The sequence below is a fragment of the Herpailurus yagouaroundi genome, unplaced genomic scaffold, assembly GCF_014898765.1.
Source record: "Herpailurus yagouaroundi ecotype Mexico unplaced genomic scaffold, PumYag 28, whole genome shotgun sequence".
In the NCBI taxonomy this organism is placed as follows: Eukaryota; Metazoa; Chordata; class Mammalia; order Carnivora; family Felidae; genus Herpailurus; species Herpailurus yagouaroundi.
In genome coordinates this window covers 5,582,060-5,598,936 of record NW_024412376.1, presented here as the reverse complement: position 1 = coordinate 5,598,936, position 16,877 = coordinate 5,582,060, and the positions used below count along the sequence as shown (strand labels likewise).

At 37.5% G+C, this 16,877-nt stretch overlaps 1 protein-coding gene across 2 annotated transcripts in view; it reads left to right on the top strand.

Moving 5' to 3' along the window:
• Positions 1-16,877, top strand: part of ADAM9 (ADAM metallopeptidase domain 9) — a 146,970-nt gene that overhangs the window by 72,466 nt on the left and 57,627 nt on the right. For both annotated transcript variants that reach the window (XM_040453743.1, XM_040453829.1), the window contains exons 13-15: positions 5,188-5,280; positions 6,262-6,457; positions 13,950-14,055. In XM_040453743.1, the coding sequence (XP_040309677.1) occupies positions 5,188-5,280; positions 6,262-6,457; positions 13,950-14,055 (395 nt within the window). The remainder of the gene's footprint in view (positions 1-5,187; positions 5,281-6,261; positions 6,458-13,949; positions 14,056-16,877) is intronic.

Genomic DNA, 16,877 nt, shown 5'->3' with positions numbered 1-16,877 from the left:
TAATTAAACTAGTTTAAATTTTAATTAAAGTAACTAGTTTAAATTTTAAACTAACTAGTTAGTTTAGTTAGTTAATATTAGTTTCAGGTGTAAAATGTAGAGATTCAGCACTTTCATACAACACTCTGTGCTCCTCACAGGTGTCCTCCATAATCCCCATCACCTTTATCATCCACCCCCCCACCCACCTCCCCTCTGGTAACCATCAGTTTGTTCTCTATAGTAGAGTCTGTTTCTTGGTTTGCCTTAGGTTCACTCTTGATATTTAGCTTTTCATATGGTGTATTTTATTAGGTTGAAATTTGAAATTTAAATGAAGGAAGATTTATCAATTTTTTTCCTTAGGATTTTCTGAAGTTTGTATTTTGACTAGGCTTGTAGTACTCCTATTTCAAGATTATCAGCATAACCCCTCCATAATTTCTTTTAGTATTTTTTAATTGAAAATTTTTCTTTTAGCTTTTTAATTGAAGGGGGCATGTGGAATAAGCTAGGGTATTAACTTTTATCCACTTGTGATCAGTTATTACATAATCATTTAAAATTATACTTTTATCATAAACAAAATTCCTTGCAGTCTATTTCTTCATTCTTTAATCTTTTATGAAGCCATCTGTCTTACACAGTGTTTTTGAAACAATTTAACAGCTTTATTGAAGTGTAATTGAATACAATGTTAAAAAACAAACAAACTTGGTCTTAGATAATGAAAGGCTTTATTCAGAATAAAGACTGTTGTAACAAGGACAGTGCCCTGATCTGAAAAATCTGGAAGCATCTCAAAATCAATTAAGAAAAGGCTTTTCCTTTAAAGGGTCAAGGTGGGGGAAGTAGAGATAAACAGAATCTTTTAAGAGGAAGTTAGATAAGCAAGGGGAAATGACCGGTCTGATAGTGTTCTTTGTGGTCAGCTGATTTCCAGGAGAAGCTGATAAGGTGGGGGTGCTCCACTTTTTCTGTAGGGACAAGCAGAGCTCAGAGGCCTATAGGAAAGAGAGAAGCCTTAGTTAAGTTTGGTCAAGATAGAGAAAAGAGTAAGAAACATGCAATTGTGAACACTTGGTCAACAATAAACTGCACATGTTTAAAACATACAGGTTGGTAAGTTTTGACACATGTATACATGTATGAAACTATCACCATGATCAAGATATTAAACATGTAATTATCCCAAAAAGTTCTTTGTGGCCCTTGGTAATCCTTTCTTCCCACCCCTTCTGTTCCCCTATCCTCAGGCAATCACCTTTCTCCTTTCTGTCATTATACATCAGAGTGCATTTCCTAGAATTTCATAGAATGACTCTTTTTTTTGCCTAGCTCCATTCTCTCAGCATAATTATTTTGAGATTCATCCATATCGCTACTGTGTTAGTAGCTCATTCCTTATTGTTGTTTATCATTGAGTAGTATGGATATGCCACAGTTGGTTTATCTTTTCATCTGTTCATGTACATTTGGGCTATTTCCAGTCTTTGGCTATTAACAGATAAAGCTGCTGTGAACATTCACATACAAGTCTTCATATGGACTTCTGTTTTCACTTCTCTTGGGTAAATACCTAGGAGTGGAGTGACTGAGTCATATGATAGGTGTATAACTTTTCAAGAAAATTTCAAACTGTTTTCCAAAGTGTTTGTACCATTTTACAGCCACACTATTACCATGAGAGTTGTCGTTCTTTCACACCCTGGCCAACACTTCATATGGTCAATCTGTTCAGTTGTAGCCATTGTATTAAGGGTGAAGTAGTCCATCACTGAGGTTTTAATTTGCATTTCTTTAGTGACTAGTAATGTTGAACATGTTTTCATGTGCTTATTTGCCATCTGTATATCTTTTTTGATGATTTGTCTGTTCATCTTTCTTCCCCATTTTGAAAATTGGGTAGTTTTCTTATTTTTGAGGTTTGAGAGTACTTCATATATTCTGGATACAAGTCTTTTATCAGACATATGATTTGCAGATATTTTCTCCCAGTCTGTAGCTTATCTTTTTTTTTTTTTTCAACGTTTATTTATTTTTGGGACAGAGAGAGACAGAGCATGAACGGGGGAGGGGCAGAGAGAGAGGGAGACACAGAATCGGAAACAGGCTCCAGGCTCTGAGCCATCAGCCCAGAGCCTGACGCGGGGCTCGAACTCCCGGACCGCGAGATCGTGACCTGGCTGAAGTCGGACGCTTAACCGACTGCGCCACCCAGGCGCCCCTGTAGCTTATCTTTAATCACCCTAGCTGTGTTTTTTATGGGTTATGTTTTTTTGGTGTTACATTTAAGGAATCTTTGTCTAATCTAAAGTTGCAAAAGTTTTCTCCTACAAGCCTTTTAATTTTAGGTTTTACATTTAGAACTATGATCTATTTCAACTTTATATGATTCTTTTGTATGGTACAAGATTTAAATTATATTTCATTTATTTTTAAATTTTTATTATGAAATAATTATAAACTGACAGGAAGTTGTAAAAACAGTGCAAAGAGCTCCATGTATTTTCACTCAGTTTCCCTCAGAGGTGACATCTTATGTAGCTATTGTGCAATATAAAAATTAGGACACTGACACTGATGCATTAACTAGATTAAAGACTTTATTGAGTTTTCACCATTTTAAATTAAATTAAATTAAATTAAATTAAATTAAATTAAATTAAATTAAATTTCTTGAGAGAATCTTAAGCCCCTTAAGGAGGGGCTCGAGCTCATGACTGTGAAGATCATGATCTGAGCCAAAATCAAGAGAACCAGGCAACCCCAGTTTTCACCATTTTTAACCACATTTGTGTATGTGTGTATCTGTGTAGTTTTATGCAGTTTTATCCCATTTATTGATTTCTGTAAACACCACCCCAGTTAACACAGAGAACTGTTCTATCATCATGAAAAATCCTCCTTGCTGCTACCTCTTTGTATCTGTACCTACTCCCAACTCTAGCCTGATCCCTTCTTCCCCTGGCTACTTCTTATCTGTTCTCCATGTGTAGTTTTGCCATTTCAGTAATGTTAAAAAATGGAATCATAAAGTATATACTTTCGAGAGTGACTTTTTTCACTAAACATAATGCCTTTGAGGTCAATCTAGATTGTTGTATGTATTAATATTTCATTCCTTTTTATTGCTGAGTATTGTTCCACTGGATGGATTTAACTGTAGAGAACTTAGAATAATGTTTCTGTTGGTCTTTCTACCAGCTGAGAGGTCCCGCCTAGAGTTTGTTTAACATGTTTAACCATGGTTAACCATTTGTTAACTGTAGTATAACCATGCAGAGTTTGTTTAATCATTCACCTTTTAAAGGGCATTTGGGTTTTTTTTTTTTTTTGAACATTTTGCTGTTAAAAATAAAGCTGCTATGAATTATGTTCCACTATTTATCATCAAAGAATTAAAGAAAAATATGTTCTTTGTGAGTAAAGAGAGAAAATCTTAGAAATTTAAATTATAACTAAATAGAAATTATAGAACTAAAAAATTATAGAACTAAAAACCAATAATGAAAGTTTCACTGGCTAGAGTTAAAAGCAGGATAATATGGCAGAAGAGAGTCAATGAACATGAAGCTGACCCCCCCCCCAAAAAAAAATCCAAACTAAAGAACAAATAGAAAGATTAAAGAAAAATGAGCAGAGTATCAGGGACACTAGGAGATATCAAATAATGTAATGTAACTATTAGTGAAATTTCAGGACACTGAGAATGAGATAAAATAAAAGAAATAATGGCTGAAAAATCCCCTAATTTAGGGAAAAATATTGACTTACAATTCCAAAGTGAACCCAAGTCAGAATCATTGCAAAGTAAATTCACTTAGGTATATTGTAATCAAAGTGCTGAGATAAACAGAAAGTAATGAAAGAAGCCAATAGAAAACAGGGGAACAAAGATATGAATGATAGATGATTTTTTTCCCCTGAAGCAATAAGGGCCAGAGATAATAGAACAGTATATTTACTGTTCTAAATGGAAGAAACTGACAACCTAGAGTTCCATACATAGGACACATATTCTTCAAAAATTAAAGAAAGCTTGTTTCCTTGGCTCCCCCTTCTTCTCCTCCTCCTTCTTTCCTCTGTATTGTTATTTCCCCATCCTTCTTCTCTCTCAAACAATTCAGACCTGAACACATTAGCTGAAACATAGAAGAGATGTCTCTGTGGGTGGGAGGTTGTGGGGCATGGGTGGTGGTGCAATGGGGAGCCATGGTGGTTCAAAGTAGGGTGAGACAAGGCAGGCAAGATAAAAAGAATATCTACATGAGGTGAAGACCTACTCAATAGACAAGTTAGTTCCTGAGTATGAAGAGAAATGCATTCACGGATGCTTAATTTTCGGTGATGATTACGCAGACTGTTACGACTAAATGTTTGTAACCTCCTCCCCCAAATTCATATGTTGAAGCCCTACCCACCAGGGTAGCTGTGTCTGGAGATGGGGCTTTAGGTAAGTAATTAAAGTTAAATGAGATCAAAAGGAGGGGGTCCTGATCTGACAGGGTTAGTGCTTTTTTTTTTTTTTTTTAATGTTTATTTATTTTTGAGAGAGAGAGAGTAAGCCAGCGAGCAGGGGAGGGGCAGAGAGAGGGGAACAGAAGATCCTAAGTGGGCTCTGCGTTGACAGCAGCAAGCCCGGTGCTGGGCTTGAACTCATGAATTGTAAGATGATGACCTGAGTTGAAACCAAGAGATGGGTACTCAACCGAGCCACCCAGGCACCCTGAGTTAGTGTTTTTATAAAGAGACATCTGAGAGCTTGCTTGCGCGCTCTCTCACTCTCTTTCTCTCAGAACATACACACCGAAGAGAGGCCATGTTAGAGAAGGCAGCTCTCTGCAAGCTAGGAAGAATTTCCTCACCAGAAACCGAATTGGCAGGAACTTTGAGTTTGGACATCTAGCCTGCAGAACTGTGAGATATTAAGCTTCTGTTGTTGAAGCCACCAGTCTGTGGTATCTTGTTCTCCCAGTCCCAGAAGACACAGACACATACTCTGTATGATTTCATTCCTTTGAAATATGTTGAGCTTTAAATAGTTGTAGCCAAAGAGTTATGAAAAGTTCAGAAGGATAGTAAGTGATTTTCCAGAGAATCATTGCTGTAGCTTGGTTAGAAAGATTTTAGACTTTAAGATAAGACTTTTGTTAATGAATATTGATGACAGTAAGTCCTTTATTGATAGTCATTTACTCTTCACAGGAGTGTGAATCGGACCCTTGTTGTGAAGGAAGTACTTGTAAACTTAAATCATTTGCTGAATGTGCATACGGTGACTGTTGTAAAGACTGTTGGGTAAGGAGTTCCTCCCTATTTGGAAAAAAAAGTAGAAGAAAGCAAAACATGCATATGTAAAAAATTTTTTTTTTCTGATCTGTAAGAGAGCACCATTTTTATTACATGATTCTATGAAAAATTTTATGCCACTTGTTTGCAGTTTTGAATTACATTCTTTTTATAACAAGCGGTCTCACGAGACTTTTTTCTAAGTAGAAACTTTTTTTCTGATTTTAAGAGTAATCTATGTTTTTTATAAATAATTCACAAATACCAAATATAGAAAGTACAGAGTAAAAGGCAGTAAGTATCATTTTACCTTCCTCAGGTAGCCATCGTTGATAATTTGTTAACTTAAGTACTTTTTCCTATACAAAAGTGAATGCATGTGTATATGTGTGAGTGTATGTGTGTGAACACAGATACATTTATTTTTACTACCTGCTTTTTTCAGTAGCATACCGTAGATTTTATCTATTCATATAATTAGTTCTACATGGTTGTATAGTTAGTGCTGTTTTATGAGGCGATTACATGATTTCTTTATTTAGTTAACTAATGGATGTTTAGGTTGCTTCTAATTTTTGTCTATAAGTGGAATTGCTGGGACAGAGTATGTATGTTAAAAATTGTGGCACACATTTTATATACCTTCCACAAATATATTGGTCTGTACTTCTACCAACAATGTAATCAAATATGTGCTGTGACATCATTGGTGATTCCAATACTGGTTAGTCTGATAGGTGTAAAGTGCTTTTAAAGTTTTATTTAATTTGTATTTCTTTTGGCTATCGGTAAAGTTACATTTTTTCATTTTCCGTATTTCATGACTTTTATGGGTTGCCTGTCACTGGCCTTTGTTCGTACTTCTATTGGGTTATCTAATCTTTTGTTGTTGCTAGATGTTTTATAGACATAAATACTGTGGCTTCAAATTTGATCACTTTGTGGGGATTGTCTTGATATTCCTGTTTAATTTGAATCTTATTACCCTAGTTCCTTCCAGGAGGTACTTTATGCCGAGGAAAAACTAATGAATGTGATGTTCCAGAATATTGCAATGGTTCATCTCAGTTCTGTCAGCCAGACGTTTTTATTCAGAATGGCTATGCTTGCCAGAGTAACAAAGCCTATTGCTACAATGGCGTGTGCCAGTATTACGATGCTCAGTGCCAAGTCATCTTTGGCTCAAGTAAGACATTTTAATTATAATTGATGGCCTTTATTTTATTCATTTATTTGCATCCGTTTTTAAAAATGGAAAGAAAACATTATTGATAAAAGTGAAGTTCTCTTGTTTTCTCTCCCCTGTCCTATCTCCCTCCTTCCTTCTCCATAACTAGTGCTGATCATGAATTTGATATGTAGAAATTCAGTTGGTGATTTTTGCTTTTACTCCCTCTCCTTTTTATCACCTTTCTATTCTATGTATATAAACAAAATAAGTAAATATACATTTACTTAGTATCATGTTCTAGTTTTAATAATTTCATATAAATAATAAGGGGATGTACATATGGGTCTGCTACTTTCATTGCTCACTGAAAATGTTTTTGATACGTTTGATTACAATATCAATATGTTGATGCATTTAGATTTTAGTGCATTAGAGTACTCCATTATATAAATGGAATCCATTCCCTCACTGATAGATATTTCAGATGTTTAAAAGTTTTTCCTGTTTTCTCTATTTAAAATTTTCATTTTTGTCAAAGTTGCATGTACACATAGATTAAAGAGCCAATTTTTTTATGAGGTTTTATGAAAAAGCGTGCTCCCACCTAAAATCCCCATCCCTTGGGGCAACCACTTTTCACCTTTTCTAGCTGATTATTTTGTTACTTGTTCCAGGTCTTTAAATAATCTCTTGGTAATGCTACTTTTTAATTTTTACATTCTAGGCATTAACTACTAATTTCTCACTACTGAAGATGAGAATTTAGAATTCTTTCAACCCTTGTCAACTCCCATCATATTCATGGTCTTTTTGCATTCTCCATCCTTTTAATATGGATTAAGTATGATTTTAGTTAAAGCATCGAGGACTCTTGTGATACTGTGATTTATAATTAGAAAACTATACTTGATCTTCATTCCTTTCCTGGCCTCAAACTCCTAAAACCCTTGGAATTTCCTAAGTTTGGGAGCTAGAAGTGTGTCTCTTGATATGTTAACAAAGTGACTTTTGGAAAGCTCAGAGGTAACTGAAGGATGGGAACTGGTTGCCCAGGGAACCAACCACACGGTTAGAGGGTTGTAAGTTCCCCACCTCTGTGGAGGGAGAGCAGCTAGAGGATGAGTTAATCACTAATGGCCTATGATTTAATTAATCCTACCTATGCAATGAGCCTCTATAACAACCCAAAAGGATAGGGTTCTGAGAGCTTCCAGCTTGGTGAAGAGGTAGGTGTATATTCTCGGAAAGTGTTGCACTTAGAGAGGGAATAGAAACTTCTAGCCCCTTTCCCCATACCTCGCCCTATGGATCTCTTCTATCTGGCTTTTCCTGAGTTATATCCTTTTATAATAAATCAGTAATCTAGAAAATCAAATGCCTCCCTGAGTTCTATGAGCTGCTCTAGCAGGTTAATCAAACTTAGGAAGGGAGTTGTGGGAACCTCTGATCTATATATAATCACAAATATATTAATAACAAAAAGGAAGAAATATATATGGCCATTAAAGTCCTAGTTTCTGTAACTGATCATGTGGTCACAGCTGGTAGTTTTAACAACCTTCTTCATTATCCATTCCACATACCCTTTGTCTTCAGCAAGCACCTCAGTTGGTTGTAGATTTTTACCTGTGGAGTGACCCAAACCTTCATTCTTGAGGGCTCTGGGCCGTTTGTAGTCCAGCCTGGATTGAGTTGCTGTAGTTTTCCGTTGACCTTAATCACAGGGCACAGTAATACTAAGAGGCACCTTCGGGGCTCTCCTGTATTACACACATACTCTTCCTCCCCTCCATTGTGCAATAGCAGTTCCCCATGGTTGTCAAGATCAGTCCCCATAGCCAGCGCAGTGACTCCTTTCATTGCCTGTCCGTTCAGAGGCATGAGGAGTGTAAAATGGCTAGCTGGTGGTCTTCAATTCCAGCTCTCAGCGGAATCATTGTTGTGTCTTCTGATGGAAGCACTCCTCTCTTTGGAATTAAGACTCTAAGCCAGAAGGTTATGGGAAGAGGAAGCAAAAATTTTGCCAGAGGGTCACTAGGAGAAATAGCAGTGGCACTTTTACTTCTGCCTCATGATTCCTGGACCCGTGAATCCTGGCCGTGGTAGAAACAGCACCATATATTGGATGCTGATTCAGAACATACACAACCCTCTGGAGAACTTTGCCCCTTCCTATAAGGCATTGCTACCTAGTTGGTGCTGTAACAGAGTCTTCAAAAGGCCTTCCATTATTCTGTCAAACTAGCAACTTCTGGATGGTAGGAAGTGTGGTAAGACCAGAGGATTCCATGAGCCTGTACCCCTTGCCACATTTCATTTGCTGTGAGGTGAGTTCTTTGATGAGAAGCAAATCTATGTGCTATACCATGATTGTGGTTAAAGATAGTCTGTCAATCTGTGGATGGTAGTTTGGGCAGAAGAATTCCATCCAGGCAAAGCAGTCCTTGTCTAATTAAGTGTCTATTCCAATAAGAATAAAATTCTTATTCTTCCATGATGGAAAAGGTCCAGTGTCATAAACCTACAACCAAGAGGCTGGCTGCCATATTGAGGACTCAGAATTGGTCTCTGCTGTTGGCAGATTGGGCACCATAGTGGCCATAGCCCAGTTGTTTTTGATGAGTGGAAGTGCATGTTGTTTAGCTCATGTATAATCTCCATCCCTGTCACTATGGCCCCTTGCTCTTGTCTCCATTGGGAGATGACAGGGATGATGGAGAAGACAGGTTGACTGGTATCCAAAGAATAGGTCATCCTATTCATTTGACTATTAAAATTCTCCTCTGCTGAGGTCACTTTTTGGTGAGTGTTCACATGGGACACAAATATCGTCATGTGTTTTTCCTATGAGGACATATCTTTTGATAATCTTGTAGAAGGGAAAGGCAGTTAAGATCCCTGCAAACTAAATTATGATGTAGGGCTGAAGAGTTGCTATACCCTTGAGAGAGGACAGTGCCAGCTGAAAGCAAACTGCTTCTGGTCATCCTTATTGACCAGTGTGGAGAAAATAGTATCTGCCTGTTCAATAGCTGCATACCAGATGCCGGGAGATATGTGAATTTGCTCAAGCAGTAAAACCTCAGTGGCTACAGCAGCAATTACACTTACCAACTGTTTAAGCTTATGACAGTCCACTGTTGTTCTCCAAGTTCTGTCTGTCTTCTGCACGGGCCAAATAGCTTAGCTGAATTGGAGTATCTTTATCTTTCTAGTCCTTAATGGTGGTATTGATCTCTGCAGTGCCTTCTGGATTGTGGTATTACTTTTGGTTTACTGTTTTCCTAGGTAGTGGGTGTTCTAGTGGCTTCCGCTTGGCCTTTCCCACCATAACAGCCCTGACTCCACAGGTCAGGGAGCCAGTGTAGGGATTCTGCTAGCTGTTGATTATGTCTGTTCTAGTCATGCATTCTGGAACTGGGGAAATAGCCACAGAATGGGTTCAGGGATGCACTGGGCCCACTGTGAGGACAACCTGAGCTGAAACTCCATTGACCACCTGACCTCCATAGCTCCCTACTCTGACTTGTAGGCCACCATGATGTTTTGGATCTCCTGGAAGCAATGTCAGTTCGGAGATAGTGTCTCGTAGTCTCTGAGAGGTCTGATTACTTTTCTGCAATGTTCAGTTACCCTGGTAAAAGGCCTTAGGTCCTGTTGGGGATGGATGGGAGAAAGATTGACAGCAAAAATTTTTGGCAGCATATCAGGGTTCTACCTCTCCTTCATTTAAGGGGTTCTGGGTCTAAAAATATGGCTCAGGTCTGAGAATCAATTGAGGGCCCATGATTTTTTTTGATTCAGGTTAGTCTTTTGTTCATTTGACCTCGAACTTTTCTGCTTATAGAGATGTAGTAAGAATTTGCTGGTGGGCTTCCTCTCTTTTTATTTCTAGGAACACCGTGATCAACTAACTAATGCCATAGGTCTGTACAAGTCAGACTTTTCTAATTGCTCCTTTGACTTTGCTGTTCATTATGCAAAAAGGATATCAAGTAGCTGCTATGTAGTAGTTCTGGTGAAAAACCATGGCAAGTTTACACTGAGGCATGGCACCACGGGTAGTCAGCTTTATTATTACTTTTATTGTTGTTGGGTTAGAAACCATTCTCTCTTTTATTTATATTTTTCTTTTCAAATTTTTATTTAAATTCTAGTTACATAACATACAGTGCAGTATTGGTTTCAGGAGTAGAATTCAGTAATTCATCACTTACATATAACACCCAGTGCTCATCATAACAAGTGCCCTCCTTAATACCTATCACCCATTTAGCCCATCTCCTACCCACCTGCCTCCATCAACCCTCAGTTTGTTCTCTCTTGTTAAGAGTCTCTTAATGGTTTGTTTCCCTCTTTCTTTTTCTTTCTTTTTTTTTTTTTTCCCTTCCCATATGCTCATCTGTTTTGTTTCTTAAATTCCACATATGAGTGAAATCATATGGTACTTGTCTTTCTCTGACTGGCTTATTTCACTTATAATGCACTCTAGCTCCATCCACATTGTTGCAGATGGCAAGATTTCATTCTTTTTGATGGCTAATATTCCAGTGTATGTATGTGTATGTATGTATGTATACATGTATGTATGTATGTATACATGCGTATGTAACATGTGTTGTATATACATATGTATGTATGTACACATATGTACACATATGTATATGTATATACACACACACACACCATATCTTCTTTATCCATTCATCAGTCTATTGACATTTGGGATCTTTGCATATTTTGGCTATTGTTGATAATGCTGCTATAAACATCAGGGTGCATGTACCCCTTTAATCTATATTTTTGTATTAAACAAAAATCTGTATTTTTATATTTGGATAAACACCTAGTAGTGCTTGCTGGGTTGTAGGGTGGTTCTATTTTTAACTTTTTGAGAAACCTCCATACTGTTTTCCAGAGTGGCTGTACCAGTTTGCACTCCCACCAACAATGAAATAATGTTCCCCTTTCTTCACATCCTCATCAACACCTGTTGTTTCTTGTGTTGTTAATGAAAAAAAAATTTTTTTTTAATGTTCATTTATTTTTGAGAGAGAGAGAGAGAGAAACAGAGCATGAGCTGGGGAGGGGGAGAGAGAGAGGGAGACACAGAATCTGAAGCAGGCTCCAGGCTCCGAGCTGTCAGCACAGAGCCCGATGCGGGGCTCGAACCCACAAGCCGTGAGATCATGACCTGAGCTGAAGTCAGACGCTTAACTGACTGAGCCACCCAGGTGCCCCGAGTTACTAATTTTTAGTCAGCTTTATTTTGATTACACAATGATGCTAGCAGTATTCCTGCAGTGATAGTATATGTTGTATTGCCTCTTATGTTTCCTTCCTTAAGTTAAAGTGATTGAGGTTCCCAAGGAAGTGGGTGCTTTCAGCACAACTAGGCAGATTTCTTTGTTTGATAATTGGCAGTGATGTGTTTATGCCAGGATCATACTGGATTCTTGTTTTCCCATCTTCTTCCATTTCTGTCATGAGTCAGTAGGAACAGCAACAACATTGCATTCAAGAGAATGAAATAAGTGAGCACCATATGTTGATTGAGGCTTGTCTTTGAGAAAACAGAGACTTAATAATAGGAGCTATTCTGTTTCTCTTCAGAGAGGTACTGGTAAACTAAATCCATTATTTACCAGGATGTGGGACACTTAGTAGGGGATTGATACATATTTAATGAGGAAAGGAAGGAAAGCAAGGGAGGGAGAGAAAGGAAAGGAAAGGAAAAGAAAGGATAGAAAAACGAATGGAGACCCAAATTTTCTATTTTTTTTATAAAATTTTTTTTTTTTACGTTTATTTATTTTTGAGACAGAGAGAGACAGAGCATGAATGGGGGAGGGTCAGAGAGAGGGAGACACAGAATCCGAAGCAGGCTCCAGGCTCTGAGCTGTCAGCACAGAGCCTGACGCGGGGCTCGAACTCACAGACCGCGAGATCATGACCTGAGCTGAAGTCGGCCGCTTAACCGACTGAGCCACCCAGGCGCCCCCCAAATTTTCTATTTTTATTTTTGTTTCTTCTCAGTTAAGAAAATCAGTCATGAGTACTGTGCTGGATTTCTCTGAAGGTAGAGATGTTGACTTTGACCAGACTCCTGCTGTCTCTAGTGTCTGTCTGTTGTACACCTTATTTTATGGTGGGTCAGATAGGGATTGAGGAGAGACAACTAAAATTAAATGGAACGTATTTATGCTAGATCATAGGCTAGAGTAGTAGAGATCTGTCAACTCGATACATTTTGTAAAAATAGCAAGTTATTGCAGTCTAAAAAAATAATTACAGATACATTTTGATGAGGTAAATACTATTACGTAGCAAAGATATTACCTTCATAGAGGCCTGTGGAAAAGTCTAGGACTACAAACTGCAGTTGTTTTTTTCTCTCTTTTTTTAATTGTTTATTTTTGAAAGAGAGAGAGATACAGAGCGAGAGTGGAGGAGTGGCAGAGAGAGAGGGAGACACAGAATCTGCACTTGATCTTAGCCAAAAGGCCGAGGAGCGACTAGAGACACAGAATCTGAAGCAGGCTCCAGGTTCTGAGCTGTTAGCACAGCCCGACGCGGGGCTTGAACTTGGGAACCGCAAGATCATGACCTGAGCCAAAGTCAGGTGCTTAACTGACTGAGCCACCCAGGCACCATCAGTTGTTTTTCTCTTTGGAGATTATCTGGAAGTTTTAGAGCTCCTTCTGTTCCCTAGAAGGGCCCTATTAGGGATCCTGCCATGTGCTGTTTGCCCCGTTCAGGTATTATTCTCTGTTCCCTTTTCACGTTGCTTGATCCAACTTCTTTCGCCTCGTATCCATTTTCTTTTAAACGAAACCATCTAAACATTAGATGCGTAAGATAGGCCAGTGAATTCCTTTATTCAATAGAAAGTACTGACATTTTGACTTAAAAATATTTACAAATAAAATTTATTTAGGAATGTGTAATTAGTGGGCGAATTGAACATGAAGTGATAATACATATATACAATATGAGAAAACAAAAATGGATTGCCACTTTGTCAGCTGTCATGGCTGTTTGACAATCCTTCCTGTTAGTAGAGCATCTAAATTCAGCATTTTATATATGGTAAATTGAAAACCCAATAACAATAGCTGGCAATGTCTTCACCAACCCTTCCCAGCCTGATCTAAAGTCTAATGATGTATTAGAGACATATTTGAGAGTGGAGAAAAGGAATATGCTGAGAACACTAGCATACTATGCATGCTTTTTCATTTATTTATAATTTCATCTTTTTAATGATATTTCTTGTAGGGTCTTAGTGTTTGAGCCCAGGCTAACTTTCAGGTACAATGTAAGCTTTATTTTTACATTTTGTTGTTAAGTATAAAAGTAGAACAAAAATGTTTTATCTGTGAGGCTTGACACTTTCTAGAAGGTGTTGAGGCAGTTCATCAAGGTATATGGATTGTCATAGGGAATATACTTTTTATTTATGAATTAAATTGCCATACTTTTTTTTTTTTTTTTTTTAATGTTACAGAAGCCAAGGCTGCGCCAAGAGATTGTTTCATTGATGTGAATTCTAAAGGTGACAGATTTGGCAATTGTGGTTTCTCTGGCAATGAGTACAAGAAGTGTGCCACTGGGTAAGTGGAGGTGAGGTTATAAAGGAATGTGAATGATTTTAAGACCCGTCATCTTGCGACTGCTGGCTTTCTCTGCTTAAATACTGAACTTTTCAAATTAACTTTTCAAGTTTTATTTTTTTTATTTTTATTTTTTTTAACTTCTCAAGTTTTAAAACATAAGACTTCAGCGAGACTCTCTGAAAAGAACTAGTAAAATAATTCATCCCTTTTGATGTTAACTGTCTAAAGTCTAATGGGTTTTAGAATCTTTGTTTTTCCTTATTCTACAATAAGAACCCCAAATAAACACTCTTCCTCTTCTTTTTTTCATTAAAAGATGGCACGGATTAATGTGTAGATACCTTCAAAATTCATTCTGGATGTTGTTATTTTCTTCTTGCTCTATATAATTTTAAAGTGACAAATTAAAACCTTTTTTTTTTGTTTCTACAACATTTGCTTATTGTAAAAGTTAATAATTATTAAAAAATTACAAATGAAAAAAAGTCATCCATAATATCAGTCCATATATATTTACTAATTTCATTGTATTTCTTCCTCTTTTTTGTTTCTGTACATACACACACTGATATTTTGTATAATTGCAATTATTCTATATTACTGAGCATCTCTTCTCTTTGCTCCTACTTTGCCAATTAGTCTAAGTAACTGTACGGAAACAATGTTTGCTAAGAAGAAATAACAGCAGCCAATCTCCATGTCTCTAAATCCATCAGACATTGTTAGGTCTTCATGCTACTTGACCTTTTGGTGTCATTCAAGTATGTTGACTGTTTTTTCCTTGAAGAAACCTCTTTCCTTCGCTTTTGTGTGGGATGTTCTTCTAGTATTCTTTTCTGTGTTTCTGGTTGCTCCTTTAGTGTGTTTATTTGTAGGCTCATCTTTCTCTACTCAGCCATTAAATACTGGAGACACCACGTATGCTGGCTTACATGTGGCCTTCTGCCACAGGGCCTTTGCACACACTATTCCTTCTGCCTGGCATGCCTTCAGCTCCTCCAGATCTCAGTTTTAAAGACTTCCTCACCTTTCTTAACAGAGCCAGAGAGCCCTCTTGTAAGGTGTTCTTACAGCTGTGTGCTTTTCCCCCTTAATGTTAGCCAGTTTATTTTGTTCTAATTGTTTCTTGATATATAAAACAGAGTAGATGGAAGGAAGATAAGAAAAACAAGAAAGTGTTTCAAAAGGAGATAGGAATGTAACTTTTGATATTTATCTTATATAGTTTTTTTTTTTTTTATTTTTTATTTAAAAAAATTTTTTTTTTCAACGTTTATTTATTTTTGGGACAGAGAGAGACAGAGCATGAACGGGGGAGGGGCAGAGAGAGAGGGAGACACAGAATCGGAAACAGGCTCCAGGCTCTGAGCCATCAGCCCAGAGCCTGACGCCGGGCTCGAACTCCCGGACCGCGAGATCGTGACCTGGTTGAAGTCGGACGCTTAACCGACTGCGCCACCCAGGCGCCCCTATCTTATATAGTTTTAAAAGTAGTTGTAGATATACGTTCTCTTCTGTTTACATAGCACTTTTTCTGGGGAAGTCATACTATTATTATTAATACATTTTTAGTGTATTTAAATTCTAAATTCTTTTGGTTTCTGCCCAAACCACTGTCCTAGTAAGAACAATCATTTAAAAATGATATGATCTGGGGCACCTGGGTGGCTCAGTCATGAGCCCAGGGTCGTGAGATCTAGCCCCGTGTTGGGTTCTGTGCTGTGTGTGGAGCCTGCTTAAGATTCTCTGCCTCAGCCTCTCTCCCCCACTTGCACACGCTCTGTCTCTCAAATAAAATAAAAATGACAATATCTTCAAATAAGATAGAGGATAATTTTCCAGGTAAAAAGAAGAATAAATACAAAACCAGTTCTAGGCATAGAATTTTCATGATTCTTTTCTGGTGTTTAGAAAAGACACAGGAGGGTCTGTCCTGCATTTTGGGGAGACTGGACCCGTCTTGGTTACCATAATTTGTCTAAATTAAAATGAGAAAAGTAAGAACTTGAATGTTGGACAAAGGACGAACTGGTTAAGAAATTGGATGCTTTTTTTGTTGTTGAATTTGATGTGTTTTCTCCTTATTGTTCATATCATTAATTTTTTAAAATTTATATTGTGATTTCTCCTGTGACTCCTGAGTTATTAAAAGTGTGTTGCTTAATTTTTAGATATTTGGGAGTATTCTGGTTATGTGTTTGATTTCTAGTTTAATTCCAATGAGAACATACTCTGTATAACTTTAGTTCTTTGCAGTTTATTGAGATGTGAATTATTGCCCAGCATGTGGTCTCTTTTGGTGAACGTCCATGTACAATTGGAAAAAAAGTTCATTCTATAGTTATTGGGTTGTGTTATTCTATAAATGTTAACAGTCTTATTCAAGCTTCCAATATCTTTGCGTTGCACGTGTGCGTTTTAGGTTTGTCCTTCAATTAAAAAAAAATTTTTTTTTTAATGTTTATTTATTTTTGAGAGAGAGAGAGAGACAGAGCATGAGCAGGGGAGGAGCAGAGAGAGAGAGAGAGACACAAAATTTGAAACAGGCTCCGGGTTCTGAGCTGTTGGCATAGAGCCCGATGTGGGGCTCGAACTCACAAACTGTGAGATCATGACCTGAGCCAAAGCCGGATGCTCAACTGACTGAGCTACCTAGGCACCCCGTAGTCCTTCAATTTCTGAGAGAAGTGGGTTAAAATCTCCAGCTATGATTATAAAGTTGTCTGTTTCTCTTTTTAGTTCTATACATTTTTTTGCTGTGTGTCTTTTGAATCAGTAAATGCTTATGTTATTAGGTGCATCCACATTTAGGATTGTTA